This window comes from Girardinichthys multiradiatus, chromosome 11 (genome assembly GCF_021462225.1).
Source record: "Girardinichthys multiradiatus isolate DD_20200921_A chromosome 11, DD_fGirMul_XY1, whole genome shotgun sequence".
Taxonomy (NCBI): domain Eukaryota; kingdom Metazoa; phylum Chordata; class Actinopteri; order Cyprinodontiformes; family Goodeidae; genus Girardinichthys; species Girardinichthys multiradiatus.
The window spans coordinates 36,315,385-36,342,936 of NC_061804.1; the positions used below are offsets into that span (position 1 = coordinate 36,315,385).

At 38.4% G+C, this 27,552-nt stretch overlaps 1 protein-coding gene across 2 annotated transcripts in view; it reads left to right on the plus strand.

Moving 5' to 3' along the window:
• Positions 1-26,200, plus strand: part of LOC124876864 (GDNF family receptor alpha-4-like) — a 40,815-nt gene extending 14,615 nt beyond the window's left edge. The window contains exons 2-8 of one of the 2 annotated variants that reach the window (XM_047379887.1): positions 5,214-5,480; positions 5,577-5,669; positions 5,761-6,130; positions 9,939-10,048; positions 10,457-10,591; positions 17,596-17,732; positions 19,149-19,225. In XM_047379887.1, the coding sequence (XP_047235843.1) occupies positions 5,214-5,480; positions 5,577-5,669; positions 5,761-6,130; positions 9,939-10,048; positions 10,457-10,591; positions 17,596-17,732; positions 19,149-19,187 (1,151 nt within the window). In that variant the 3' untranslated portion in view covers positions 19,188-19,225. Of the gene's footprint in view, positions 1-5,213; positions 5,481-5,576; positions 5,670-5,760; positions 6,131-9,938; positions 10,049-10,456; positions 10,592-17,595; positions 17,733-19,148; positions 19,226-21,485 lie in introns of those variants that run through there. The other variant, XM_047379886.1, reaches the window with a different exon arrangement.
• The last annotated feature ends 1,352 nt before the right edge of the window (positions 26,201-27,552 follow it).

The window sequence follows — 27,552 nt, forward strand, 5'->3', positions numbered from 1 at the left end:
ACCTGTTAAAGGAGGAATTGGAGAATAAAGATAAACAGAAGAAACAGAGCTAAGAGGGACAATGAATGTAAAGGGAACAGAAACTGAGTAATTAACAACTAAAAGAGGAAAACTAATGATGAGAGGAGAACAGACAGGGAGGCAAAAAGAAACCAGAATTGTCAGAACACAAAGTGATGAACAAGAATACAAAACTTCAAACAAGAGCATCTAGTAAAACAAAACACCAAACCACAAAAAAAGTCCAAAATCTCACATCCTGACATTTGCATTTATACGGATGTCATTGAACACCTTGACAAGAGCAGTCTCTGTACTGTGGTGAGCACGGAAGCCTGACTGGAAGACATCGAAGAGGTTGGTTGTTGTTAGGAAGTTGTTTAACTGTTGAAACACAGCTTTTTCAATAATCTTACTGATGAAGGGGAGGTTTGATATAGGCCTGTAGTTCTGTAGTAGCAGCTTGTCCAAGTTGTTCTTTTTCAATAGAGGTTTGATAATTGCTTTTTTCAGGGCCTGGGGGAAAACACCTGACAAAAGGGACATCTTTATTTGTGTTAAATCAGATGTTTGTACGGGCAAAGTTTTCTTAAGGAAAGCTGTGGGTAAAAGATCGAGACCGCAGGAAGAAGAACTTAGTTGCTGTACGATTTCTTCTAAGTTTTTGTAGTTTATTTGGTGAAATTGGGACATTTTGTCAAAATCAGTTCTAGTTGGAGACAACTTTGGTACTGGAGTTGATGTGGATGTGCTGACTGCCCCTCTGATCTTTTGGGTTTTTTCAGTGAAGAAGTTAGCAAATTCATTGCAGGTCCTGGTAGAGTGGAGTTCAGATGCTACAGTTACAGGAGGGTTTGTTTGCCTGTCGACTGTGGCAAATAATGCACGAGCATTGTTAATGTTTTTGATGATGATCTCAGGAAAGAAAGATTCCCTTGCATTTTTCAGTTGTAGGTTATATCTGTATAGTCTCTCTTTATAGATAATATAGTGAACTTGGAGTCCAGTCTTTTGACACCTGCGTTCAGCTTTTCGACACTCCTTTTTTTCACTTCTGACTGGTGGAGCCCTTCTCCAAGGAGACATTTTAAGGGGGTTGATTGGTCTCTCTCAATTTCTCAGTGAGTGATTGGGTGTGTGCATGTTTGTTTGTCCTGTGTGTCTCTGTGTTGCCATGCAATGGACTGACGACCTGTCCAGGGTGTACCCCGCCTCTCACCCGTAGACCACTGGAGATATGCACCAGCTCCCCCATGAACCTGTACAGAAGGGTATAGAAAATTGATAAATGGGGTTAAGGTTTTACATATTACAAAATCTATTTTAAAGAATGTGTTATTAGTGTATATTGCACACAATCTACCTTTGGTCCATAAAATATAAACAAAATATATAGTTGACAGTGTATTGAAAACAACATTAAAACTAAAACAGGCAGTTCATTAGCTGATCAAATAATTTATAATTATCATTACCTCCATTATGACCATTAGCCAAAAAACACACAAAACAGAACTAATGGTATAAATAAATGACTCAGTAGTAAGTGTTGATCTCCTCAAAAATTTGTTAAGACATGCTTAATGCAATTGATTCCAGTTGGCTTGTTGTTACCGTTTCTTCACGTGGCTTCACAAAGGCCATCTTCAGTCTTCAGATTACAATTGTTCCAGTATACCTGCCTTGGCATCCATTGCTGAATGTTTTCAACAAGATTTTGATAAAGGGAACAAGCAGGATGGTCTAAATGAAGGATGTTATTCTCCTCCAAGAGGGTCTCTGTCAGACAGGTCACATGAACTGCACCAGTTAAAAGACCCTGTGATCTAGCACACAGCTGAAGACCCTCAGTCAAAAAGGAGGCCACATCTCCACACAGCCAAGCAGCAGTTTTACTCCCTGCACAACCTGAAACTCTGTTGTTACATTAAAGGAAAACGCTCCCAGATCATGATGGAACCTCCTTCACTGTATCACATAGAAATGGTCTCCAGTGGGATCTCCTTGCTATGCCAGTTATGTTGGAAAACACCAAGATAATCTCATAAAAAATTTTTCTTGTCAATGCATAAAACTTTCTTCAGTCTTTCAGCGTCTCAGGCAGGTTTGTGCTCTGGGAGGAGACATGACTTTTGAAAGCGTTGTTTGTGCCACATTTGAGCTGCAATCAGCATCAGTAAAGTTCGGGGTCAAGAATCAGCCTTTGTCTTCTTGAACAGCTCATTGGATCGTCTGGCTCTTCTCAGGTAAAATTTATTTTGGGGAGGGAGGGTCTGCTACTTGACTTTGTAATCCACCTCAGGAAGCTTTAGGAAATGTAAAATTGCTGTCTTTGTTATGATTCTGGCCCGTCTGCCTGCTCTGCCCTCACTCATGCAATCAACTCATCTGCTTCACATGTCTGCTGCTGCGCAATCACCGTCATGCCACACACCTGTGGAGCTGCAGTTATATACAGCCATCTGACAAGCAGACGGTTCCAGATTTTCGAAAACATTTGTGAGTAGTTATCCAGCGTTCCTTCCTGACTGATCTTGTTCTCTGACCTTGCCTTGCCTCATGGATTTTGCCTTCCTGCCTGCACCTTGTCTGACGGATTGGCTTTCTGGATTTCGACTGTTTTCTGCCTCTGGTTTTCTGCCTCTGCCTGCCTCTTGTCTGACGCTTCTAGCCCTGGAATTCGACCCTAACCACTGGTTTATTCAGCCTGAGCCTGCCTGGTTCCCTAGTCCGCCTGGAATTATTGTCAAGAGGTCAATCACAGCTCTATGTGTTCCTTCAGCTGATTCCTCGGAGGATTTGGATCAGTCGGCAATCCGACTTCAGTCTGTTGGACGCTTCCTCATTAACTGTCTTGATCACTTCCTCCACTGGATTCTGTGCCTCATCCCCAGACTGAGAAGTGGTTCCTGGAAGCTGACTGCTGCTCTCCTGCTCTCTGATCCGAAGTTTCTGAATAAACCTTTTGACTTATCACTTTGTGTTTGGCTGAATTTGGGTTCTCTGTCTCTGGTCGTGATAGTCTTACTCCATCCAAATAAGGGAGCAAAGTTGTGTTGTGAGAGGCCTTACTTGTGTAGCTCAACAATCCTGCTACATTGAAAGATAAAAGGTGTTTTTCCTGTTGCCATCAGTGGGGTCATAAGAGACAAAATCCCTGACAGAGAATTACATGACTTTTTAAAGTTATTGCCTTAAACTCGGGGTCAGTCGATGAACAGCCTGTTTGAGTTTAAATGCAATGGTTAATAATTTCCCTATCCTGTACCATTGTGTGCACTACATACCATCTAAAAAGCATTTTTTTAGTATATGTAAAATTATAGGACACTGTCTCCACCCTATCATCACACGTGTTCTTCTCAACTGATAGACTTGAATTTCAGACTTTGACTCAAGTTGCACCTAAATTGCAAAACAAACACTTCAGACTTGACTTAGACTCACGATTTGAGTCTTACTAAAAAATCTTTATCTCATGTGATCAGGAGTGAACGTAAACCACTACATGAACTACTGACCACAACACTGACAGGCGAGGCACAGCTGCACTGTGAAAGGATGCACTTGATTTATTAGCCAATGGCCTTCACGTATCATGGGCTATTAATAACTCATAACGTTAGTCGTAGCCTTATAATATTGACCACAATGTTTAGATTGTTTAGAAATTCAACATTCTCATTTACATACAACGCTGTACCTAACTTTTTTTGTAATTTGTAGTGTACATATGAATATGTTTATTTAGAGTTGACAACAAAATATTTAATATAGATTTAGAGGAGTCACTTACCTGTTACTTAAAGTGAGGAAAACAAATATTTTAAGCCATAAAGAGAGCAGTATACAGTGAAGGAGTGGACAATATAAACAAAGGGATTAACAAATTTTAACTGGATTGTTAACAGACAAAATAAAGTGCATTCTGTTTGATTCATTCAGAAATTCTACATTAACGGTCATGAATCTTTTTCCATTATTTTGAAATTATGTTTATTTATATTTCTGAAGGGGTAAATATTATGCTATATCAATTTTCCACATAATTTAAAGCAGCTCATTGCAAAGTTTGTGTGTTGAATTAAGTGTAATTTTTAAATGTCTATGTAAGTGAAATTAGGCCCAAGGACAAAAAGTGCAAGATTTAAATTCCTCACCTACAGCGATATAGTGTCACGGTGCCACAACTGTGCATGGTGGCGCAGTTGGTAGCACTGTTGCCTTGCAGTGAGAAGGTCCTGGGTTCAATTCCCATCTGGGGGTCTTTCTGCATGGAGTTTGCATGTTCTCCCCATGCTTGCTTGTACTCTGGGTACTCCAGCTTCCTCCCACTGTCCAAAGACATGCCTGTTAGGTTAATTGGTCACTCTAAATTGCCCCTAGGTGTATGAGTGTGTGCATAGTTGTTTGTGTGTTGCCCTGCGATGAACTGGTGACCTGTCCAGGGTGTACCTGGCGTCTCGCCCATAGACAGCTGGAGATAGGCACCAGCTTCCCCATGACCCACTATGGAATAAGTGGTAGAAAATGACTGACTGACTTATAACCATCTCTGCTTATCAAATAGCATGAAACATATGAAAGTCCCTTCATTGTTTTGAGGTTTCTATCTTTATTACAGTATGAATGGAAGTGTTCCTCAAAGTAAAAGGTGTTGACATAACCACCAGTCATGAATGCAAATTATTTATGCTTGAGAATTGCTATAAAGATGGATAGATCATTACTCAATGCCACATTACTCATTCCCTTAATTCCATTGAGCACGAGTAATTTTAAGAATAAGTTGCATATACAGAGCAAATCCTCACTTTAAAAATCCTGAAATACCCCTTTAATTTTCTTAGGCACTAGTGGCCTTTATTTTTCAAATGTTTTTTTGAAAGTGAGTTGACAGGACATAGGGAGGAGAGAGAGGGGAGGACATGCAATAAACGTTAACGGGCCAGGACCCGAACCCGCGACAGCCTGCATCAAAGACTAAGGCCTCTGTATGTGGGTCGCATGCTATACAACCTGCGCTCTTGTGAAACAACACTAGAGTAAACGTTTTTTGTGTAGTAACCAGTACTGCACTTATCTTGCTCTTTTGCCTTAGTAATACGTTTAATAATTTTTTAATTTTTTAATAAAAAGGCCTAGGCATTGCTAAGATAATGAACTTGTTTGCAGCTTTTGCAGTTGATAATGGCAACCTTCTGCTTGTGCAGGTAGTGTTACAGTATCTGCGTCCTTAGACTGTATGGTGGCGGAACAGGGCTGCATCCGTGAGCCATCCTGCAAAGGCATTTATCGACTGCTGGAATACTGTGCAGCGGAGGAAGCCGTGTCGCCCCTCAGCTCAGATGCCCGTCTGGAGTGCCTGGAGGCCCAGAACTCTCTGCAACATTACCGCCCCCTTCAAGTCTGCAAGTGTCAGCGGGGCTCTCGCAGAGAGGACCACTGCCTGAAGGTTTACTGGACTGTGAGATTTGCAGGTGGGTGGAAAACACAAACTTGTATGGTATGTGGGTGCTCTTTGAATTTAATTATTTTAAACATGAGGTCCCATACTGTTGTGCCATTTGTTTCAGCATATGATGAGTATGAAGTGTCCCCATATGAAGAGCTGAAGCTAAATCTGGTGAGAAACATAGAGGTCTCACGCATGGCCTCTATTATGGCAGGTAAAGTATGTCCTGTTGGTTTAGAAAGGAAAAGAAGAAATTATAATTATTTTCATTTGATGCTAATGAGCACATACTCTGTGCCCTCAAGCTTCTTCTGTTGTTGTGGACGGCCAGAACCAGTGTCTGAAGGCTGCTCAGGACTGTGGCCTGTATGAGAAATGTGGCTCGTTGCGGTCAGAGTATGTGGTAGCTTGCACCAAGCGAGCAACAGCCACTGACAACAGCTGTAACCGCCAGAAATGCCACAAAGCCCTACGGCGCTTCTTGGAGCGTGTTCCAGAGGAGTACAGCTTTGCTCTGCTCTTCTGTCCCTGCTCCGACACTCTGTGTGGGGAGCGCCGGAGGAAAACCATTGTGCCATCATGCTCCTTTGAGGAGAATGCAAGAGGGGAGGAAAGAGTCGGCAAACCCAACTGCCTCAGCCTCCAGAGCTACTGCTCTAGAGATGAGCTGTGTAGGTAAGACTATGTTAAGAAAATGTGTGAAAGGGCGTTTGAAGGTGTACCTGAACATAAGCCATAAAGTCTGTAAAACATAGAGCAACAATCTATTCATCCACTCTCCAAATTAGTTTCACTGCTTTGCTAAAGTATTCATGATCCCTAAATCTTTAAAATTGTCTCAAACTACAGCCACAAACTTAAAATATACTTAAAATGTTTTATTGCAATTAAATGTGATAGACCAATGCACAGTAGCTCATAATTATTAAGTTTAAGTAAAAGTTAAATGCATTTTTTTCAAAATATTGTACGAATTACATTGTACCTGAGAACTTTATTTAAATTTATCTCCTTGGAGAGAATACGTTTAGAAGCACAGTTTGCTGGATTTGTAGCTGCAAGTCTCTGGTGGTAAGTCACTGCCAGCTTTGCACATCTATAGACTGAAATTAGTTTTATTCTTTGCAAAACAGCTCAAGCTCAGTCAAAGTGAATGGAGAAAGTCTGTGAATATCAATTTTCACAAATTCCCATTTGGATTTAGGTCTGTACTTTGACTTGGCAATTCAAATACCTGAAGGTACTTTAATCTAAACCATTCTTTTGTAGGTCTGGTTGTGTGTTTAGGGTAATTGTTGTGCTAGAATATGGTCCTAGCCTCAAATCATTTACAGCCCAAAACAGGTTTTCTTCCAGGATTGCTCTATGTTTTGCTTTCTCCATCCTCTCATCAATACTGTGCAGCTTCTCTGAAAAAAGGAATCCCCACAGCATGATGCTGCCACCACCATGCTTCAAGGTGGGCATGGTGTGTTCAGAGTGATCTTCCATAACCAGTCCATCATTCTATCTATCTCTTAACTGGATGATTGATTAAACAGTGCAATGTTTATTCACTAATAATCTATAATAATTCTCTGAGGCCTTCACAGCACAGCTGAATGAGTTTTGAGATTAAATTACCAGCATATTGAATATTAGGTAACTTGTAAACATAATTGTTTGCCAGGAAAATGTGAGACACTGGGCTAGAGAGTTTTGGTACCCTACCCACACGAGTTTCATTTTCACATTTAATTACAGTAGTTCATCCATTCAATAATGACTCGAAAATGCATTTGCATAGAGTTTACTGGGAACAGTGGTCTTGGAAAGATTTATTCTGTCCTACGTCTGACATCTTATTCCAGCTCCTCCTTAGAGATCTCCACTTGCCAGGTCAGCCTCATGGCATCATCCCAGCTGTGAATCCCAAGCCCCTAAATGAAGAATTTCTTCTGCGCTTGCAGAACTTCTTGCCTTTTCTTTGAGAATACAGAACTTGGTTAATAGTCACACTCTCTAGGTCACAAGGACTGTCCATAAAAAGCTTTTCTTTCTGCTTTAGCTCTCTCCTCACCACTTAGGCATGGTACAGCAACCACACCACAGCAGAAGCAGCACCCAGCCCATGGTCAATTTCATGGGCTCTTTTCCCGTCTGTCGTGAATACTGCTGGGAGACAACTGATCTACTCCACCTGAGAGAAACTCGGCCATCACCCTGAAGCAGCATGGTGTCTTTTCCAATAAAGAAAATTACTTAAACTTATAACTTTCTACTGATTCATCTGTGGCAATAACTTTCCTTATAAACACATAAAGAACAAAGCAGAGGTGTACACCCTACAGTCTTTCCAGGAACCAAAAATATTGCATTTGGTTATTGTTTGGTAATTTATAAAAAGAGAAATAAAGTGTAGAGTTTGCCAAATTCAAAATAAAAAAAATACATAAGATTAATTTGTTTTACGAGGCAGCCAAGAGTTTCAATCAATCATTGGGAAAGGCTCTGAGACGGTACTTCAGTAAAGAGAATAAAATATGTTTGAGCATGTTTAAGCTCTTATTTTAAAAATATTTAGATATTTAGCCTCTTTTATTTTGATACACCGTAAGAAAATCCAGTAAACCATGTACGTTTTTTATGTACTTCTTTCTGGTGATCATACAATCCCAATAAAACATTTCAATTTTGTGATTTAAAAAAAATCTTTTTTTAAAATTTTTACACCTTTTTATTTTCATCTGGTATAATGCTTTCAGCTAAAGATAGTTGCATTCATTTTAATGTCTGACAAATATGTTAAAATGCCTGAAAGAAAAAAATGTGTGCACAAAGAGGGCACTACAATATGTTGTAAATTTGTTGTTATCACAATGTGACTGTACACAGTAATCAATATAACAATTAACTGCTAAGATTGCAATAAATGTTAGCTAATTATTTAAGTATTAGGTATTCATACTATGCATTCATATGCATACCCACTCTTGCTTAATGCAGCATGAAAATCCTTTAGAGGGTAGAGTTGTGGTAACGCCAAAAAGTCATTAGGGAAACTAGTTGTTATGTATATTTGCAATGAACCCAATGCAGAAAGACATTTACACTATTAAGTATTTGTTAATGTCTTGCAAATCATTGTGACATTCACCAACATTATTGGATATCTCATGTTTTCCTCATGTGGAGTAGACCTACACACAACCAGATGTTGTAAAAGAGTGATGACGTTATGTTTGGAACACTAGACCTGGGCATTATTCATGACATAATGGCCACCCAAGACAAAGGTAGTAATAGCAAAGTCTCAAGCTTGAATTTGAGTTCATAAAGTGAAGATTTAAGTTCTGTCCAGTATGGAGCAGGAACATAACAAAAATTTTGACTGAGAGCGGTGGCTTGGAGAACTAACAAACCGGCACCTTCTGTATTGATTTAAAAGATATCTCTTGTTTTTTGTCTGTAAATCACCTTTTACCACTTGTCACAAAACCTGTAACTGCAAACACAGAAATTGCACCAGTGTTCTGGTTAGAGGTAAGTTTCTAACCAGCATTGACACTCTGAGGCCCTTTTGTTCCCAAAAACTGTCACAAGAATATTTTATATTAGAGAGCTATCTAGTGGTGGAGCAAGTCTCATTTTTCTTCACCTAATCAGTGTTTTACTCGTTAGTGCCAGTAAACACTAACGAGTAAAACATCTAATCTCTATTTTACTCGTTAGGGTTTACTGGCACTAGAGTAACGTACCTGTCAAAAGGTCCATCATATCACTCAAACTGGAGAACATGTTTGCCCCTAAAAAGCTGCTTTATCCTGATAGAACACGTGGTGGAGGGAACCTTTTCTCCTTCATTTAGCTCAGACACAAAGAAAAAGATAGCAACAACTGCCAGCTTCTAGGTGGTCTGGCTGCTTGATCTGTTGGTTGTGTCCTCAACCCTCAGCTCCTGGGTGGCTCCCAGAATACTGGGGCAAAATCTGTTTTAGATAGAGAGGGAGGGTTAAGGTTAAGTTTCATTTTGATTCTCAAAGTGTGAATTAGGTAGATTGAGGATTTTCTCATCATTCTCAGGTTTTCTGACTTTAATGATGATATATGCCTTTTTAAACTCAAAGATGGAAATGGTTTATAAGCAATCTCAATTAACACTTACCTGAAGAAAATTAAATGTTTGTGAATGTCTTTGAGTAGCTGTTGCGGTTTTCCCCATGACACGATTTTTGTGTAATAATAAAGAAACTACATTATACATTCAAAATTAAAACCAACTAGGAAAACCAAGTTTCCCAACTTCTATCTCTAATGTAGGTACTTTACAGTTTTGTTCTATTCCTTCTGTTTCTTTCATTGTTTCTATTTATGACAGCCTTGGGTGCCAAAATGAAATTTTCAAAACACTTTAAAATGCATATAGTTTTTATGTGCTGACGCTTTGAAAACCCATTTTCTCCACTAAGTCTTTGTTGCATTTCTGTGTGTGTGTATATTTCAGATCCCGGTTTGCAGATTTTCAGCACAACTGTCTGCCCTCCTCTCTTTCTGCCTCTGGCTGTATGCGAGAGAGCAGAGCCATGTGCCTCAAGGCTTATACTGGACTCATAGGTGAGATGGTGAAAAACAAATCAAAGCCTACTACAAGGAGAAATAGAGAGAGTTCAGAGAGAAAAAAATGGCTAACTAACAGAAGTAGTTTTTCTAACTTTCACATTTGGTTCATATATTTTTTATTTTAATGAACAAAATAACAAAAAATCGGATCCATTAAAATCCCTCGATTTGGCAAAAGCATAAAAAAAGTTTTATCTCCTTCAGTTTTAAAATACACAAAAACTAATTTAGTGCGACCACGATCATAAATATTGGAAACCAGAAGACTGCTAACCCTGCATCTACAATCAATCTAGTATTATTTTTATTCTGAGACCTATCTTTTTTACATGGCTCATGGTGCAAAAACTTCACTATTGTTGTGGGAAAATGTTTAAAAACTGTAAAACTTTTGTTTTTCAGGAACCATCATGACTCCAAACTATGTGAGCAACAGCAGCACGGAGGTGTCCCAGTGGTGCACATGTGAAGGCAGTGGGAATGAACTGCAGGGCTGTCAACGCATCCAACACTTGTTCAGCAACAACATATGTCTCCGTAAGTGAAACAGTTAATCTTTAGGGCGGAAAGCCCACAAATCCAGTGAGAACAGGATGGACACTGAAATACCAGGATATTCTAAATTCAAATCTGGAGGAAAACTCATATGGAAGCAAATCGTTACCATATTTCAAATGAAAAAGCATTTCAGAAATGCTTTTTCATTTTAAGAATGTGGCTGCATTGTTTGACTCATAAATGAAATTAGTAATCAATCATCCTATTTGCATTTGCATTTTCTTCTTCAAGACTGCTCATTCCTTCACTAAATTAAAATGAAAAAGACATTTGAGATTTATTTTTTATAATAGTCAGTCAGTCATTTTCTACCGCTTATTCCATAGTGGGTCGCAGGGGAGCTGGTGCCTATCTCCAGCAGTCTATGGGCAAGAGGCAGGGTACACCCCGGACAGGTCGCCAGTCCATCGCAGGGCCACACAGAGACACACAACCATGCACACACTGATTCATACACCTAAGGGCAATTTAGAGTGACCAATTAACCTGCCTGCATGTCTTTGGACTGTGGGAGGAAGCCGGAGTACCCGGAGAGAACCCACGCAGACACGGGGAGAACATGCTGACTCCACACAGAAAGACCCCTGGTCGGGAATCGAACCGGGAACCTTCTTGCTGTGAGGCAACAGTGCTACCAACTGCGCCACTGTGCAGCCCTTTTTTTTTTTTTTTTTTTTTTTTTTTTTTTTTTTTTTTTTAAATATGCCCCAGCAAATAGATACCAGAATTCAATTTGAAATGTAAAATTTGAAAATGAAAAAGCATTTCCAGAAATGCTTTTTCATTTTAAGAATATGGCTGCATTGTTTGACCCATAAATAAAATCAGTAATCAATCATCCTATTTGCATTTGCATTTTCTTCTTCATGACTGCACATTTTATGCCATAATCAAAAAGAAAACAAAGCAGACATTGCTTTTTCGTTTTCGTGGTCTGCCCGCAAAGTACTGCCCAGAACTCGAAAACGGAAAAGCATTCCGAGCTGCGGGCGCAGAAGAGTGACGTCAGCAGCCGCTCTTCCTCAGCTCCCTGCTGACCGAGCTACCCATCTTGTTCAGTAGGGGGCGCTGTGCACGTCTGCATTGCATTACATTGCAAACGTGCCGAGAAATTGGTTGAATTGCAGCAGGGCCGAGCTCAATTTGTGGCAGTGGCAAGCAGAACTGGTAGTTCCGGTGGCAGGCTGTGGCATCCTTGTGGCAGACTTATGGCCTGGGACATCCAGCGTGTTTTTAAGCATTTATTTATATTTTGCTGTGAGTGACGATTCAGAATAGCCGCTCATGCTCTATAATAAACCGGCTGTTTGTGCAATAAATCGTCATCCTTTCAACACGTCACACAAACACATAGTGCTATTTATTTTCCATGTCAAGTAAATACAATCACCTTATGTTATGGGTCTAAAGCTGTTTATTAAATAATAATCAATAATGAAATCATTATTTAAAGGTAACAGGCTATAACAATAATGACATCCCATTTGCCGATAATCAGCATCAGCTTCCACAAAAACAGCGGCAACCGCATTGGCAAGCTTTTACGGCCGGTCTGCCACCTTCTGGCATCCTCGCGGAATCCCGTGCCACGGTGCGGCAAGCTGTGGCAGTTCCGGTGGCAGCTTCGGTGGCAGGCTGTGGCGGAACTGCCAGTTCTGCTTGCCACTGCCACAAATTGAGCTCGGCCCTGCTGCAATTCAATCAATTTCTCGGCACGTTTGCAATGTAATGCAATGCAGACGTGCACAGCGCCCCCTACTGAACAAGATGGGTAGCTCGGTCATCAGGGAGCTGAGGAAGAGCGGCTGCTGACGTCACTCTTCTGCGCCCGCAGCTCGGAATGCTTTTTCGTTTTCGAGTTCTGGGCAGTATTTTGCGGGCAGACCACGAAAACGAAAAAGCAATGTCTGCTTTGTTTTCTTTTTGATTATGGCATAAAATGTGCAGTCATGAAGAAGAAAATGCAAATGCAAATAGGATTATTGATTACTAATTTTATTTATAAGTCAAACAATGCAGCCACATTCTTAAAATGAAAAAGCATTTCTGAAAATGCTTTTTCATTTGAAATATGGTAACGATTTGCTTCCATAAACTCAAACTGGATTGTTATTTGATCTGTCAGCAGGATAATGATAATATAAAATCAACATTCTTCCATGAATAACTTTGTTCCCATACCAAAATATTTTAGAACACCAGTGAGGAGAGCTGAATAAAAGATTATAAAAGGCGACCCAGGATGATCTAGATTAGACCTAGGCACTTTACCCCCCAGGCCACATCCTTTAGTTGTCCCGGTCTTACCTGCAGTACTCCATTGTAAATTCTGTTGTTTAACCAACACAGAGATATAAATATGGTGCTTTTGTATAGTAGCTTTTATTTGTAAGGTGACTGCTATCATTTCATTGTTTGGGAGGCTACGTCAGGGCCTCCCAAACAAGTCAAACGTTTTTGACTTGCTTCCCTGATGGCTCCTAAATGGCTCTTCCTTACATATCACTCAGAGCCTTCTATTTTAGCCCTCCTTAACAATTTTGAATAGTTGTTGTGTCAGTAAGCTTTTTCTTATTAGTGTGTTCATAAAAGCCTTATTTTAATGAATTTTGTTCCAAATAAAATACACTGTCACTTTGCTTAACATTTTAATCAAACCCTCAAAAGAACAAGTCAAGTTAAGTTTATTTATATAGCGCTTTTCAGCAACAAGGCACTGGAGTCGCTGGCAAAGATGGACTGTAAGCAAATCTGACATAGAGTCCAAAAAATGCTGAAGGTCACAGAGAGGCAATATGGTCACACAAACTTCCTAAAGTTATGCAGCACTGCTTAATAGTATTTATTTGCTAAAGTTTAATTAGTTAAAGTGGTTCTGATTGTTCAGAACAGGTTGGTGTTCTTAGGGATTACAGCTTGAATTTACATTATCTGAGTAAAAATACAACAAAATACAAGAACTTCAATATTTATTGATAATTTCCTTTCTCAAAAATAATTATTTACTAAGTTTTAGTTAGTCACCTTATATTTTACTGTTCAGGCGCAGGGACTGATGTTGCCAGCGGCTAATAAAAAACTAATATTTACAGCTTGATCACATATATCATTAGAAGAATTGAGTTTAGTCAGTGATCAGGCTCTCAACAACAATCATAATTACTCATGTGGCCCTTTGGGAAAAAGTATTACCCACCTCGGAGAAAGTTTCCACAAAGGTGATTGGTCAAAGATCCCTTCTGTAAGCTCCAATCTTGTGAAAGATAGTTACAATTGGCATAGACAGATGTATAATGTTTTAGCAGGTGTGTCAATAAAGGTAAGAAAAAAACTATCAGGTGGGTCTGGGTGGAAACAAAGAAAGGCCATGTGGAAAAAGCACTCATGCCCACTGTTAACTATGGTGGAGGATCAGTAATGATTTGGGGCTGTTCTTCTTCCCAAACCCCTGCGAACCTCTACCATGCAGTATAGTGCATCATTCGGACAATAGGTCTCTACTGTAAGAATTAAGACAAATAGAAACATTTGCTGGGGCTGCATGTGTGGCGGTGGAGCAGGCACCCGGTATGTGGAAACCTTTGGCCAGGGGTTTGCTTCTCAGCCTTGGGATTTCTGATGCATGTCGTTCCCCTTCAGGGCCACTAGTGCCTTAAATCTTAAAAAAGGTAGTAGCCAAAAGTTACTTTAAAACGTGAATACTATAAGTAACAATTAAAATATATTCTTGTTCTTTTTAAATGTTTGTGATTCAGTGGAGCAGCTTAGGTTGCCATTTTACTTTACATCTTTATGCTTTGTAGAAGAAACATGTAGCTAACAATCCATTCACTGTCACTGTAATAACAGAGGAAATGTTGTATTTCAGCTGTCAAATGTAAGTATCATCTAAATTAATGCTGAGATGATCTAACTGAGCGCTTTCTAATGTGCATTAATACAAAATTCAAATGAGGAGGGCCGTAATTGATGATTGAGAGGGCAAGTCACTGAACCATGATGTTTTTTTATAAATAAATGAACAGCGAGAGACGTTCTCCCTGGTGTTTGGCTGCCTGCCAAACGTGAATGTGATTTCGAAACTCGGCAGTCAATGAATCATTTCTCCAAATCTGATAAACTGGATGTGGCTTGTGGTTGAGTTGTTGCCAAACAAGAATGAGCATCTAGAGTTCCAACACAGTATGTCCTGCTAAAATATAAGGATGCATTGTTTAGTGTGTGCCATACTAAAAAAAACTGAAAAATAAGGGACAGACAGACAGGCGGTTTTAATTAGAAATAAGATTTCACAATGAGGGGCCTCATTAACAATCAGTAGATGTATGTGACTTTCATTTAGCGCACAGCGCTCACTTTTTGTTCGTAACATTGTCCTCCAGAATTAATGTTGAGGCTGAGATTAGTTATGATTGCACACCAATGCAAAGTGACGATAGTGAAAGACAATGGGAACTCGGCAGGCCTGTTTTTGCCTGCCAAATGGCTACAATTTATATCCTGAAGATTGTAATTGATGGTTTATTCTAGAAAACAGACGTTTCCTCCCATTCTTATATGAATACATGTTTGTGAAAAATGTCAAATTAATTAATCCATTGTTTAAAAATGGAAAAGAATTACCTGTTTTCTTTAACCATTTGCAAAAAGGTTAACTTTGAAGAGATTATGTTTGTAATGGTCTTTGACTGCAGCATGATCGTGTGAGAGCAGTCTGAACTGCAGACTGGCCTGTGGCAAGTCTGATTATGATTGTGATTAAACAGCCTATTCATATGTGACCATCTACATATTATACATTCATTTTCAACACCTTAATATTTCTTTGCCTCCTGTTCCTTTGTGAGATGAAGCCAAGCAGCTGAAAATAAGGTGTGTCCTACAAAAGAAAAAAAAATTAAACGGGGAAACTAAAAGTTAAATAATTTAAGATAAAAATGTATTTGAATACTACATGCACCTGATAATAGCACCACAGTACACTGGTTACTTTAAATTGTGTTCATCTTTAGATAACTGTTATTTTTTATTGGTTGAAATATTATTGGATTGAATTCATGCATAGCAGAACTATGACTTTTGTCCTCTGTGCCCACAGGCTCTGTGGGATCTATGCCCTGTCCCTAGTTATTTTTACAAGTTCAAAGTAAATTAATATCTGCATGTGAGCAAGCCAGCAGAGGATCACTTTTGTGTTTCTATATAATTATATTTCTTTTTACTTATTCCTATTGTACATTTTTAATACAATTGATATCTGTTATACTGTGCCAGACAAATCTATTGAAAAAGATGTGTAAAAACTTTCAAATAAATTAATCTTCTGTTGCAGAACTAGAAAGTCATAAAATCCTACCTTTGTTTTGAGTCCATTTATACAGTGGGAAAAAAATATCTCATATGAAGAAATAATTTTTAACAAAATTCCTGGTATTACATATTTTGCTTTTTCCAACAATCCCATTAAAGCTGAATGTAACTGAAGTATGTATTTTGAAATTATGCATTACTTTTCACAGTTCCTGAGAGTGTTTAGGGATTTTAATAATTAATCCATGACTTCCAGCCTCCGGAGGTATAAATATGACGTGACGTAGAGGCCTGTTTCTATAAGTCACCGGCCTCAGGGCTGGACAAGGACCGATATTATTCTTGCCATCATGAACAGTGAGGAGGATGGTAGGAAAGGTTATGGAAAAATTTTCAAAGGTCACTGTTAGAGAACGATAGGAAAGAGCAGCACTAAAGGTTCACCAAGTCTTCTTCGTGCTCAGCTGACGTTTTGGAAGTGTTGCAAAAAAGACTTTTCTGTCAAACCATTAAAAACATAAACATCTACTGGGACTTTAACTGGAACCCAGTGCTTTCATCAGATTCAGCAACAAACATTTGAGATTGGTTTGATTTAGGAGTGGGTACTTACACTGTTGTAATGGACCTCATGCCCACTCTTAAGTATGGTGGAGGATCTATGATGCTGTGGGCCTGTTTCTCGTCCAAAGTATCTGGAAACTTGTCAGTGTGGATTGCACCATGAACTCTTTAAAATACCTGGGGATATTAAATCACAGCCTGGTAACCTCTTTCAGGCAACTGAACATAGGTCATACCACAATTTAAAATCCAAAATGATACAAATCAACACAGAAATGGTTCACTAGACAAATTAAATCAACGTTGTTTATGGTCACCTTTGTACCTAGACCTAAATCCTATCAACATTGAAATTAAGCATGGAAAACATTTTTTTTGGTTCTTCGAATGTTTTGTTCCTTGACAGACTATGCTTCTAAAATACAAAACAATATATATTTTAAGGATTTTTACCAGGGGTGCCAATAAATGTAGCCACCATAATACACTATATTGCCAAAGATATTTGTCTGTCTACTTTTACATGTCCATTAACTTTTATGACATCCGATTCTTAATATATAAGGTCCAATTTGTTGATGGACCCACAGTTGCCAGCAGTAGCAACTTTAACTATTCTTTAAACATCCTCCACAAGGTTTAGGAGTGTGTTCATAGTTAGATGAGAAAAGCAGGACTCCAGCCTCCACTCTATGATCCCAAAGGTGTTCAAGTAGGTTGAGGTCAGGACTCTGTGCGGGTCAGTCAAGTTTCTCCTTACCAACCTGCAGCCAAAGTGATTATAAAACTAGAATTCATTGATTTGGTGATGTGACCCAGTACTTTTGGCAATATTGTGTAGCTTTTATTATAATTTTTTTATTATAAGATTTTATTTAATTCAGATTTTTACTATGTGTATCAGTATGGATCACAATTGTGAATATGACTTAAACCAAAAACTTATTTTTAAACTAATATGTTCAAACTTTTATTATTAATAGTTAAGAACTAGGACTTTTTGGTTCCATCTTTGCTGAGAACACACACTGATAATGTTTTACTGATGATTCAAAGATGAATTAAGATGTGAAACTAATGAAGATGTCCCCTGCTGATTTTGTTTTTAGGCAATGCTATCAGCTCCATGGGAATCTCGGCGCCTCCTCCAGTGGAACACACTCCAGTGCCAGTTTCTCAGCCCTCCCCTCGCGTCTTCCAGGAGAGGGTCCATGTTAGCGTCAACACGCTCCCTGAATTCAACAGTGTAAGTATCTACTCCTGCTACTTTCTCACTATGTATTAGTGTTCCAGTCAGTTGACTCTATATCAAATCCTAACACTTATGTATCACCGTGTGCCATAGGAATGAGTTAAGGCCCAGCAGCTCGGTGCATAATCCCAGATTATTCCTGTTTTACTCCCTCTCCTATCTCCACCTCTCAGTGTGGTTCAGGATTAGCTGTAGGTGTTTTCTGCAATCTTTGCTGTTAATATTCATGCGAGCGCACTCGTCTGTACTATGTAATCCTGCTATATCCTATATTGCGAATATCTTCTTTCTGTGATGCAGCCTCTGAGGAACCCTGACACACAATTCAAGTGTTCTACTTTTCAATTTCTTATGCACACTTCCTTTTAAATAAGTCTTTACGGTGATGTTGAGTGGATTCAGCAAAATAAATAAAATTACACTGACTGGGGAAGGTTCCCTTTATCTCTAACATTTTTTACCAGACAATGTATGTAATCTACTGCAGAGTTTCTACACCCTTTTATCTAAAGTTTTTTTTCTCATTTTCACCACTTTTCCAGAAGTTTCAGTTCATTATGTCTATTTTAAAATATAAAATGCAGATGTTTATTATAAATTCTTTCAATGCATTTCTACAGTACAGGACTTAATTATGGGACCTGCATGGATCAAAGGAAGGACACAAGAAAAAAAAAAAGAAAGACGGCTAGAAGGAAGGAGCAATGGAAGTATATATAGAAGGAATGACACAAGGAAGAAAAGAAAGAGGCGTACAAGGATAGAAATACAGAAGTATAGAAAGAAAAGAAAGGAGGAGAGAAGTAAGGGGACAATTAAGAGGGGTAGTAGAAAAGAAAAGACACAAAGAAAATTTGAAAAACGCTAAGAGGAATGACATAAGGGAGAGAAGATGGAAGGAAAGACAATAGTAAGTATAACTGGAAGAAAGAAATGGTACAAAGAAGGAAGCAAGGAAACAAGGAAGAATGTAGGTAGCAGCTTCATGATTCTTTGGACTTCCATGTAGTTTTGTCTACATTATGTGCTTCTTTAGTGCTTTCCTTTGTTTAATTGTACTTCCACTTTAATTTTGAGAATCTATTTTCTCTGGCCTGCTGTGTTCTCTTTACTTCCGGTTCTGGGCTTTTGACACCTATTCCTGGGTTGATATGTCAGTTTTGGTCTTGTATTCTAGTCGCTCTTGGTCGTGCTCTGGTTAGTTATTGCTTCCTTTTGCCCCAGTGTTTCACCTTATTGCTAGTTTTCAGTCTTTTTTAACCTTCTCTCTCTTACCTTCCCTCAGTTTGGATCATGCTTCTCAGCAGCTGTTTCACATTCAGTTAATCAGTTCACCTGCTCCATTGTTTCTGTCATCAACCTCCCAGGATATAAACAGCTCAGTTATTTGTTAGCTTCTGTTTTTTCCAGATTCCTTGTGTGAGCCTTGACCTCCTGCTTTACTCCTAGACTTGTAATCTCCATGTGCCTTACCATTTTGTTCCCAGGTAGTTTTTGTTTCCTTTCCATGTTGCCTCCAGTTTCATCATTTTAGTTAATCTTTGTATGAATCTTTTGTTTGAATCACTCTCATTATTTTCCTTTAGAGTCCTTTACTTTTCAAACCATAGAAAGCTAGGAAGCAAATGCCAACTTACTGTTGTGATCATTATTATGATTATATTATTCAATTTTAATATTTTATTAAATAATAATTCAGTCTTTTAAGTGTTGTCTGGTGAAGACCAGCCCAATAAGGCGGTGGTATTAGGACAATAATGAAAGGGGGGAGCTAAGCTTTGACATTACTGAACAGCAAAGCTCTGCACACAGGGAATAGATTCACACGTCTTAAAATGCAAGAAATTATTAACAAAAATAAGCCAACTCAAGGTCAAACATATTTCAATCAACAAACTCTTTACTATACTAGAACAATCCAACTAAAACTACCAAGCAAAATGAAAGAATGAGGAAGACCAACTATGTACAATATGAACAAGTAAATCAAAGATGGTTAACCATGACCAAAAGAATGATGCAACATTACCAATGAATGTTATTTATGTTTGAGAACCAAAGGTTATCTTGAGCAATCTGGAAATGAGGTTAAGTTAGTCTTGGAACTAATGTAGGTAATAATTGGTATACCTTCTAACCACCAATCACAATGCAAGATCAGATAAAACATTATTTTAATAAAAAAACATTTCAAAGAATGATTTGTGGAATAAACCGACCTTTTAGATGATGAATTGTCAGTGGTGTTTAATTAGCTATTTTTATTTAGTACAATAATATTAAGGAAATGTTATTAATGAAATATTAAAATAATATTTGAGGAAATATGACTTTGAATAAAACCAACAACCTTCCTGGATAAACTATTCTTAATGGGTGCTTAATTACCTATCACATTAATCTCATTAATAAAAGGATTAAGATGCATAAGCGTTGACGGCGCATTATAGACGATCTGTGTTTAAAACTACCCTGTAAAAAAAGTTGTCTTAACTTTAAACACACAACACAGAACCAGTGTTAGCACTTAGCTAACATTTCTCAACATAAACAAAACTTCACAAAATAAACATTCATTATTTCATCCTAATCTAATCTTCTCTACCCAAACACCACCTCTTACGTGAACCGTGCTGAGGACAATTTGTCCTGTGGGCAACGATTTGAGAAGCGAAACTGTCCTCGTAATCTACGTACCCGATACCTCTCCTTCGGGTCGTGGGGGAAAACCTCTTCAATTAGAGCTGATGTGGGGAGTTCTCTGAAGCAGAAGTATGCCTCAGAAGAGAATATCAAGCTTGTCTCAGTTACCCCTTATTATCAATGAATGCTGCATAAGATCGATGTGATCGTAGTCACTTTTGGATCCAAGTTGAAGAGATATGTCTGCTCGCCTCCGAGGAGACATTTGCCTTATGTCTATGCGCATCACTTATGTGGGGAACAGATGGCATCAAGATGCACCAAGAAGAAGGGAAAGAAGTGTGATGCTTAGTTGGAATAGTCTGTTAGGAAACCTTGGGCTGTGCCATCAATGTAGATGTTACTTTCAAATGGACCAAGCATTGTTGAAAATCCTTTCTTGGAAACGGTATTCTCTAATGGCTGTGGTCTCATGCTGAACGTAAAAATGATTCAGGAAGGGTTATAGTAACACAACAAGTTTGGCTTCCAAATTTCTAAGGTCTCAATCTAGTCATCTGTGGAATGTGCTGGACATATAAGTCTGTTCCATGGAAGCCCACACAGATCTACTACCAACATCTTGGTACCAGATATAAGAGCACACCTTAAGGGGTCTAGTGAAGTCCATGCCTTGACAGCTCAGGACTGTTTTGGCAGAAAAAAGGGTGGACCAACATGCTATTAGGCATGTTGTCATAATTCTATACCTGATTTATGTGTTTTTTAATAAAATGATCCTGTATATGAAAATAACAAGCACTGTAATATTAAAGGCAGCTCAGTGGTTACTATGAACATTTTAATATACTTAACACACAGTGTTAAGCATACTAAAAAAAGCAAGGGCTGAGTGAAATCTACCATAATAGCTTGACTAATTTAATAAAATTAAACATTTATGTCAATTTAAATGTCTCATCTTGGCATCTTGGTTGCTTTATTAGTAGCTTTCTGATATTTGCATGCGTAGTAAACTGTTGTGTAGGCCGTCTCTTTCTGACCTTCCCTTCATGTTTCGTTGCTCTTATTAATTAGAGCAATCACTCTTTCTCTGCTTCACAGATGGAGGACAGTGACCAAGAGGAGGAGCAAGAAGAGAGAGCAAATGAGGAGTTCAATGTTATCCCACCGTATTCTGAGAAGGACTCTGACACTGAATCAGGTGCCAGAGGGAGTCAGCGAGGAGAAGCTAGCCAAACAGAGCTCGCTCTGCCATTACTGCTGCTGCCAGCTCTCTTCCTGAACTGGGAATGTTGGAACGACTGAAGCCTCGACTTCTCTTTCAGCTTAGAGTTTGCAATCGCTACCAGTGTCGAATCCATTGCAGCACTGACTGTACGCGGTTACGGAAAAGACATATAAAAGCCTCCAAAAAAGTTTGTCTTCTTTTCCTTCTAAGACTGTAAAACTTTTTTTTTAGTTTTGAGCCTTTTCAACATTCAACAAGATATGACTCATCTTTCCATGTATTTGTTTAAGTGTCCTTTCTTGAAAGGAAGGGAACAACATGAGACAAATGAGTGCATGGGTGAATTGCGAAGTGCTGTATGGGCAAAAGATATATCTAGAGCCTGCCTCTCTCTTAAAGTAAAACGCAAATATACACTATTTCACCAAGAAGCATATCACCCAAGGCTACATACACAGCACGCTCTCTGGAAAACCATACTCAGTGTACTCAACTGCAACCAGGCTGGAGCACAGCTTTTTATTTCTATTTCATAACTCATGTTGCATCCATTTCTCTGCTTCCCCTTTGGCTCTTCCTCTCTCTCCTCATCATGCTGTGGTTAAGAAAGATAATCCACTTTATAACAAGCTAATAAAAAAGGAAACCACACTTAAACCACTTTGTAAAAAAAAAAGAGAATCTCTTTTTAAAATTGCTTCATTTAAAAAAAACAAAAAACGAAGATGAGCTTCGAAATAGTGTGATGTCACATTTTGTACCCTTATTTTCACTCCACGCACGAGAAGCATGAAAAAAAGTTACTTCGCTCTTTTTTTTTTTGTTAACACACCGCTTAGTAATACTCCTCATGCACCGTGTGGCTCAAAACTCAACCGCGGGCAAAAGTAATGAGATCAAATTCCATTGCAGAAACGGTGTGGGTAGAAAAGCAACATAAGCAATTACTGCACAATTCAAATTGCTCGCATGCAGGGGGGGGACGGGGGTGGTCTAGAGTAAGGCTCTTGGGAGAAAAAAGCCAATTTGCTGCTGTCATAGCCTCTCACTTTTTATCCTTAGGAGATCTGGTTTTAGTGCTCTTTCCCCAATATGTACTTTAGATGTTTTGAAAGCAAAATGAAGTGATAGGGATGGAGACAGGAGGCTGAAAAGCCTTCTGGCTGCTCTCATCACTGGGCAGCACATTTAGCCATTCTCTCGACCTGAAATATCTTTTGCTGATGTTAATGTTTTTTCCTCTTATGGCTCATTTTCCTGTGAAATGATGTTGCTGTGGGGACAGCAGAGAGATAAACTTGTCTAATTTCAAGATGGGTTTGCAAGTAACAACCAAACCAAGTTCTATAAAGATTTAGTTTTTTTATGTTTGAAGTCACTATATGCCATGGCTGACCTGAAATTCATCTGTGAGATCTTACAAATGAAGAAAAGACTGAATGAACCCACGTTGTCTGGTCTTGTTTACTTGACAGTTTATTAAAATGAAGACTAAACTTTGGATGCAAATGGAGGAAGACAGATGCACTGGAAGCCTACAAGCAGTGCTCCTCTGAATCAACCTCTATTTAACTTCAGACTTTCTAGAACTCACTGTTAAACTTTAATTGGGGTTTGCATGTTTATAGATATTCCTTGACTGTTACTTGCTTTAGGGCAAAGTGACATCATGCAGTTATTTGACCACATCCTTGCTGAGAGAAGCTAAGAAGGGGATGGAGAACGCTTCAGTTTGCAAAGCTCCTATATCAGAGGCAGGAGGTTATATAGGGTTAGGGTTCCCTACCCTTATCAGTAATCCCATGCATGGTTAACCTATACACTGAGTCAAAGGAAACTGGACTTCTTTTAAGATTCTTAAAAATGTTTTATATCAATTTCGGTTCACATCTAAGGCAGTATCTCACTTCAGACATAATTTTCTTGAACAACTACTATGTTCTAATCATGACATTTTGGGCCAGATACCCATCCAAGTAAATTAGAAGTAGGAATTTCCCACTACCGAGTCCTAATCTGATACTATATGAAAGTTTGACTCATTGCAATGTATAAAAAGTCTATAAAATTTCACAATACATTAAATCTGGATTATATTGACTACTTTAGTATTTTGATTGTAGTCCACTTAACTCACTCAGCAGTAAGGATTGTTTAGTATTAGTTTTTCTTGACAACAGATATTTTGACCCATCCGAGGTTTCAGCTCCAACACCATTAAACTCGGTTTAGCTATTATGTTCGGACATTATGTCACCTAAAACACATAGCTTTATAAAATGTTCATAAACATATGACTCGACATACAGTTACATTCTTCAATAAAGATGTTTTGCTCCTTCCGATGATGCTTTAATGTGTAGTTTGCACAGTTGCTAGGCTAACGTTAGCATGTTCACTGTCTGTGTTGGTAGGACTTGCTAATATTTAGCTGGTGCCAAATTTCTACATAAAATATTTCAACAAAACTAACAGAAATGTTCTCCTGCATTACAAACGTTTCTTTAAACATCAGAAAATCTAAAGACTAGTTTGTCTGCTACACTCTACCCCACACTGGGGATATTGAAGGACAGAGACATAACACTAACATAGAGGACAATATCAAGAAAATCCTTAACTGCGATATAATTGCTGAAAATAATGATATCAATTATGATTAACCCACAAGCATTTAGCATTTCAGCCATTAAATATTATATCTGGTGTGGGCATCAAGAGTAGTTACAGTCCATCCAACTAACCAAGTACATTTTCTATTTGCAGAGAATTAATACCTTTTACTTGAAACCTACCAAATATTGGATCCCCGCTGTCCTTTGAGATAGCCCAATTGCGCTCACTGATATTGCGACGAAAACTGTGATTCAATGTTTTACAGCTCCACTTCCTGTGCATCTGAAATTGTAGGATGCACAATCAGACAGGAAACCAGGACATTGTGTAAATCTCTCTGCCATTAGTGTCACAACTTTAAAATGCCTTATATACTGTACACACATGTCACTGCAACTGCAACATTATTGAAATAAATGACACTAAGTACAGCAATTGTCTATTAATGACACGATTTAATCTCATGCTACTCACGGCAAACTCGTCATCGGCACTGATGAAGATCCACTCACCCTAGCATGCCGAATCTTTTGAAGAGCTCCAACCGAGGGTAGCTCATCCTATTTTCCAAATTAAGTCAGCTATTAATTATTTGAGCGCAATCATAATGCATTGAACTGTAACTACGAGGTCAGTTGATCCTTGAATAAATAAATAACAAAATAAATAAAATGAGATGGTGACATCATAGCAAAAGTGCTGTGCCCTCTCGATGCACATAAACAACATGATTACTAGATCCCTTATCCCAATACACACATAATATGCAAAAGGGACATACATTTATAGGAACACACATGCTACAAAGGTGCAATAGGACTTGATGTTTCACAAAATAAGACAACCTGCATTGCAACACGGGTTAACAGTCTAGGTTAAAGGGTAAAAAGATTTTAAAGAAATGTTTTAGGAAAACACAGATTCCTTACATCAACCAAATAAAATGTACAGCCTATAATACAGTTTTGCAAGCCTTGCACATGGAAATAGACAGTCATTCTTAAAAACCCTGTTTGCGCTCTGCAATCTGGCTAACACAAGTAGTAGATAACATTACAGAAAGTGCTGCAACAAACGTTATCGAGAGCTGAGCTAATCATTTTAAAATGCGGTTCGGGACCCCCATTTAATATTTGAGATTAGATATCCCTTAAGATAGAGTACATTTTATTAGCTTCTGCTTTTGGATAACCTTTGAAATTGCAACTGAGGAGTTGTCATTTTGTGCTGAGAAACACATTGACAAAACATGGTTACATGACAAACAGAAAGGTGCAGCTGGAAATACAGTCTCTTTTATTATGAATGTCAGTTTAAAGCATGAAAAACACTGATTTTGTTATGGAAAAAATCTGTATGACCTACACTGTTTCGCAAGCCATGCACACGAAAATAGGCAGTTAATATAGGAACAGACATTACACCACCAAAAAGAGAAAGGAGCTAAGTTTGGTCAGGAACTCCAATAGTGATCATTTAAAAATTATCGAAATCTGCAACTGGAGCATAGAAAAAGAAGTCCAGCGGCTTTTGACTTAACCAAGATGACTGTCACAACTGTATCTGGTATGTTTTGGCCTTAATGACTGATTATGAGTTTACATAAATTCTGTCAGTATATTAGGTTTGTTTATATTATCCCACAGATGACTAGACCACATGAGTTTTTATGTATATTACAGTGTAAACATTAATGTCAAAACATTGGTTCTATTTGTTGAGGGGTTTCAAAGAAAAAAAAACTCATTCAACATTTATAAAATCTCTTTCAAGAACTATGTAAATACTTCCCAAATTAGACAGTTTGTAGTTTGTATCATACCAGTGATAAGACAATGTACAGAACTGTATCACGCTAACTTTATTGTAAAAACAAATCATACATAGCAGATGTTTCTGTGTATTTCCTGTATCGTTGTGCCATAGAAAATGTGTGTCAATTTGTTTATAGAATTAAAGTGTCATTACAGTTTTTCTGGTCTAACAGATCCAATGCTTCTGATTGAAACAACTCACTGTTTAAGAATAAACATGGCATTGCTTCGTTAGGCTTATAAATGGGAATGTCACTGGTGACATACAGTAAATTGCTAAATGTTTTTATCTAATTTTCACCCTATTTCCATGTCCACACGTTTAAAAAATCCAGTACCTTGGCCTGCACCTAGGTGTTGCTCTAGGGGGCTCTGTGAATGCCAATGTGGTACCTTAAAATACCCTTGCTATTAAATATTCCAAATTTAATTGTTAATGATATAATACCAAAGGCTAAGCGATTGTGAATGACAGTAGCTTTGCCACGAAGTGCTGGGTCAGAAAACAGGGTCAGCGGAAGCCTAGGCACATATTGCACAGATGTCCCCAGCTCCCACTCACGCCTGAGTGTGCAGTGCACATTTTGTGACAGTTAAATATATATATACAGTACAGACCAAAAGTTTGGACACACCTTCTCATTCAAAGAGTTTTCTTTATTTTCATGACTATGAATATTGTAGCTTCACACTAAGGGCATCAAAACTATGAATTAACACATGTGGAATTATATACTGAACAAAAAAGTGTGAAACAACTGAAAATATGTCTTATTTTCTATGTTCTTCAAAGTAGCCACCTTTTGCTTTGATTACTGCTCCGCACACTCTTGGCATTCTGTTGATGAGCTTCAAGAGGTAGTCACCTGAAATGATTTTCACTTCACAGGTGTGCCCTATCAGGTTTAATAAGTGTGATTTCAAGCCTTATAAATGGGGTTGGGACCATCAGTTGTGTTGTGCAGGAGGTGGATACAGTACACAGCTGATAGTCCTACTGAATAGAGTCAGAATTTGTATTATGGCAAGAAAAAAGCAGCTAATTAAAGAGAAACGAGTGGCCATCATTACTTTAAGAAATTAGGATCAATCATATTGAATTTGATGTAGATCAGACGATCTATGTGGAAATTAGAGCCAAACGTATGGGCATGGCGTGACGTCAAACTTTGCTGCGCCACCACGGCAACGCCCTTTTATGAAATGTCACTGTGCTTCAAATGAAGTTAGACCCACTAGTTATCAGTCACCTGACACAGTTTGAAGCGCATTGAGTGTAGACAGCCAATGGTTAGGATTAATTGGAATGTCTGTACCTGACTGTTGTGAAGTGCCTTGAGACAACATGTGTTGTGAATTGGCGCTATATAAATAAAACTGAATTGAATTGAATTACATGACTTGACAGCAAGTTAAACGCCTCCTTAACATCAAGACTCTGGAGACAGATAACTCCTTGTCCACAGGTTTAATGACATTGAAAGGAAGGTGAAACTGAAACATACAAAAT